At 35.7% G+C, this 4,570-nt stretch overlaps 1 protein-coding gene across 1 annotated transcript in view; it reads right to left on the bottom strand.

Moving 5' to 3' along the window:
- The window catches only part of LOC107668722 (pescadillo-like), a 16,743-nt gene that overhangs the window by 8,140 nt on the left and 4,033 nt on the right, over positions 1 to 4,570 (bottom strand). Inside the window, 5 exon segments of the mRNA XM_016460696.1 lie at positions 1,227 to 1,316; positions 1,413 to 1,490; positions 1,613 to 1,729; positions 2,440 to 2,529; positions 2,657 to 2,828. Of these exon segments, the coding sequence (XP_016316182.1) occupies positions 1,227 to 1,316; positions 1,413 to 1,490; positions 1,613 to 1,729; positions 2,440 to 2,529; positions 2,657 to 2,828 (547 nt within the window).

Genomic DNA, 4,570 nt, shown 5'->3' with positions numbered 1-4,570 from the left:
TCTGTGTTAAGGTAAGGCATGTTATTCGCAATTATGTGTTGTGGCTGGGTTGTTATAGGTCTGCGTGACTCTCGATGTTTTAGGCCTAATTGAACGGAGGAATTATGGTATTCTTCTGTAGCCTGACGACGAGTAACGACGAGTACGTTAACCGTTGTTCATGTGAACTCAAAGACAGCCGGATGCTTTGTTTATAGACTATTTGTGGGTGGCTGTTTGTTGTTTCACCTATCAATTCGTGTCGATAAAGTATAATAGGATAAATCCTGTATAGTGATTTATCTTATATAGTGCTTGCATAAAGCAAGCAGCGCATACACTTGTAGCTGTTATGTATCTTTGTAAGACATTGTAACATTGTAACCTCTTTTGAGGCACGCGCAAGCACACGAATCCCGCCCCCCCATTATAAAAAAAAAAACAAGTGGGCTCCCCCACTTGCACACGAACCACCCCCCACCCCGTTATAAAACAAAAATCAAGTGGGCTCCCCCAAAGTCCACGGTATAGTTCGAACACTGGGTCCAGGGGCACATACACACACACACACACACACACACACACACATATACATATATAGTAATATGGTACCAAATAATTACCATATTCATATACTATGGTATTTTCAAGATAATTCAGGCCATACTATGGTATTAGAATTGGACAGCAATCATGGAAATGATGACTGATTTTATTATTATTATTTCTAATAATATTATAACATTTGTATAAATGCTTATTAATTCTAATACCATTCAAAATAACAATTATTATTATTACTGTTTTGTTTTGATAAGGTAATACAATTCATAACCATTTATAATAATATTATAATATTATTAGAATGTATAATAATAATAATATCCAAATAACCACAGCTGTTGTTGTTATTAGTGCAGTGGTTATATTGACATGGTAATACAATTAATAATAATCATCATTATTATTATTATTGCTGTGGTTATATGGACATTGTAATAGAGTTTATAACAATATATTCTGCTATTATTAAAAGACTATAACAATAATATTAGAATGTAAAATATAAAACAACAACAACATGATAATAATCTCCAAATAACCACAGTTATTATTATTATAAATTATATTACCATGTCAATACTGGTTTTAAGTATACTGGTTTTAACTACAAAATGTTTCCCAACATGTTATCCCTTGGATTGACCAGAGGTCATTTCTGCAAGTCACTGCGGTCTCTCACTCACCCCTTCAGCAGGGAAATGGTCCGGCTCTGCCTCCTCGTCCTCCACTAAGGGAACCGTGCGGGCCAGACTGGCACTTAACGCTGACAGTTTCTGGAAGCAAATGCAGAGATGGATGTCTAAAAACAAACTGTGATATTTGGCACAATTTAATGTTGATATGAAAAGAGAAAAAGCATTAGTCAGTACCTCAGAATAGCTTTCTGATTCCAGGGCATAATCTTCTTCACACTCTGATTTGAGGTTGAACTCTCCTTGTCCATCAAGCTAACAGAACCAGAATAAAATAACAGATTCAATTTCCGATTGAAATGTATTGGAATTTTTTCCTACTGAATATAAAAAAAGGCATTTAATGGAAGCACATTTACACATTTTGTGTGTGATACCTTGGGCGGGTAGACAAGGTTGAGAGTCTGGTAAAGGCGGAAGTTGACAAATCCAAGCAGCGTTGTGTAGAGTTCTGTAAATGTGGCCATAACTCTGTAATCCACATCTGTAGGGTGCTGAGGGGAGCCGGAAGAGGTGTGTTATATTTAACTGTCATCTATAGAAAAGAATCTATAGAAAGACCTCAGCATCCAAAACACTACAAAAATTAAAACACTGAACCAGAAGAAATGATAGTGATAAAAAAAGACCAAAGAGCCATTAAAGCTAGGAATGGGCAATATGACCAAAATCTTATTTCACGCTATGAGAAATCTTATTTCACGATAACGATACATATCTCAATATGGCTATATTTTAGCTTTATCTATAGCTTTATTTTATTTTTGTTATTAAATATAAGAACAAAGAAGCAAATTACAAACAACAGGACCAACACAATAGAATAAACATATACTAACAAAAACTTTTTTAGCTACAGTAGGTTCATGTAGTAAGAAATGCTAAAGAAACTGAATAATCAAGTGTATAACTAACACACGGCATCGACAGCCGTCATCACTGTATAGAAAATATGAACTGATTCGTAATAAAGATAGAAAAGTGATTCAATCCTTCAATTCAGTCTTTTTTTGCTTGATTAACAGTAATGATGACACAGGCAGCAGCAGGTATATTAGGCAGCTGTCACTTTAAGACCAACTGCACAGATCCAATATACTGACAAACCTGCTTTCCATGTGTGATACATAAGTAAAATTAATTTTAAAAATTCAACTATTTACTGACCAAGCTTGAAGTTTACAAAAGACACATTTAGACTCACATCATGGGCAAACTGATATGGTACGATCCATGTGATGGTTTGTCCCAGGACCTCTGCCTAGTAGTAAATGCCCTTAATGGAAAGAAACACCTGAAGAAACAAAAATAAAATCTTTAACAGTCACAGACGTGGTTGTAAATACATAGCTGTAACATTCATGAATCATTTTAATTAATTTTTTAAAATGCACACTTTTCATAGCATATGTTTACAGTACCTTTCTCAGGGACCGTAAGTCAATAATGTAGTTCAACCATTCAACGCCGAGTCTCCGGCACAGCTGAATTGTCTGAACGTGGCATTTTCCTGTGCGAGCGAACGTAGAAAACAGGAAACACATAGAGAGGGCATCATCTACATCTCGGAGAGCATCAATGAACGTGGGATACCTGGAAAAACAAATTTATTTTAGAAACAGTTTACGAGACAGTGACAGACCATTCACTGAAAAATGGAGGAAGAAAGCAAGTTATTTAATGTGGCAACTGAACAAAATATTTTAGCACAATTTGAGCTAAAGAAGCTAAATTTAGTGCCAGATAGAGGTGATTTGACATATGTTATGGAAATCTAATTTTAACTAACTGTTTTGGAGATTTCCTTAAGTAGGAAAACAGGAAAGAAAGCTGCACTTGTCAAGCTATTTCATAAGCGTTTTCAATTGAAATAGTTATACAGGTGCCCATAAATTTGTATTTTTATCAGCAATGATGCATCAAACTGCTCGAAAGTGACAATAAAGACATTTATAACGTTATAAGATTTCTATTTCAAATGAAAGTTGTTCTGTTAAAATTTCTATTCATCAAATAGCAAATCAGCATTAGAATGATTTCTGAAGGATCATGTGACACTGGAGACTGGAGTAATGATGCTGAAAATTCAGCTTTGCCATCACAGGAATAACTTACATTTTACAATGCATCCAAATAGAAAATAGTTATTTTAAAGTGTAATATTTTTTCAGAATATTACTGTTTTACTGTATTTTTGCCGCTTGGTAAGCATAAGAAACTTGCATCTAAAGTAGTGCTGGGCGGTATGACCAAAAATTTATATCACGGTATTTTTCAAAATTATACCAGTTTCACGGTACATGACGGTATATTTTTTCCATGCATGACCGGGTGTTTACCATATTTTCTACTGATTGAGAGGAAATACTGCAGTATACTGACTTAGAATGCCCTATTTTACTGTCATGTTGAGTGAATATAGTCAAAAAATACCACACTAAATAGTGACTAAACACGACCCCTTTTAATACATGTTAACCAGGAGTCACTCTGATTTATAATCGTGGCATCGTCTGATAAAATCAACATGCATCTACACTAAAGAGCGGCTATGCAGTTGTTTTGGCTGTATTACTTTTTTGTCTCATGCAGCGCACTGCCTGCGTCTGAGTAACAAACAAAAAAAAAAGTGCATGTAATATTAACAGACGAACTACGCTCATATTTATAATTCCAAACAATTAATAAGCGACAGGTGCTAGGAAACACTGTTATGTACTCATTTACTGAGGAGTTGGCTGCGGTGCGGCAAACTGAATGCGCGGCTTCTCTGCCGCTCACTGCACAGAACAGACGCCGAGAGAGGTGACACTTCTCCGGGAAAGTCAGACCTCGCGTTCGCGGGACAGCACTGGCGAAATCTTCCAACTGAACCATAGCTAAGATTTATCCGTGACACTGGAGACTGGAGTAATGATGCTGAAAATTCAGCTTTGCCATCACAGGAATAACTTACATTTTACAATGCATCCAAATAGAAAATAGTTATTTTAAAGTGTAATATTTTTTCAGAATATTACTGTTTTACTGTATTTTTGCCGCTTGGTAAGCATAAGAAACTTGCATCTAAAGTAGTGCTGGGCGGTATGACCAAAAATTTATATCACGGTATTTTTCAAAATTATACCGGTTTCACGGTACATGAATATTGTCAAAAAATACCACACTAAATAAGTGACTAAACACGACCCCTTTTAATACATGTTAACCAGGAGTCACTCTCATTTATAATCGCGGCATCGTCTGATAAAATCAACATGCATCTACACTAAAGAGCGGCTATGCAGTTGTTTTGGCTGTATTACTTTTTTGTCTCATGCAGCGCACTGCCTGCG

The sequence above is a fragment of the Sinocyclocheilus anshuiensis genome, unplaced genomic scaffold (assembly GCF_001515605.1).
Source record: "Sinocyclocheilus anshuiensis isolate Anshui unplaced genomic scaffold, SAMN03320099.WGS_v1.1 scaffold36, whole genome shotgun sequence".
Taxonomy (NCBI): domain Eukaryota; kingdom Metazoa; phylum Chordata; class Actinopteri; order Cypriniformes; family Cyprinidae; genus Sinocyclocheilus; species Sinocyclocheilus anshuiensis.
This window is presented reverse-complemented; position numbering and strand designations above follow the sequence as displayed.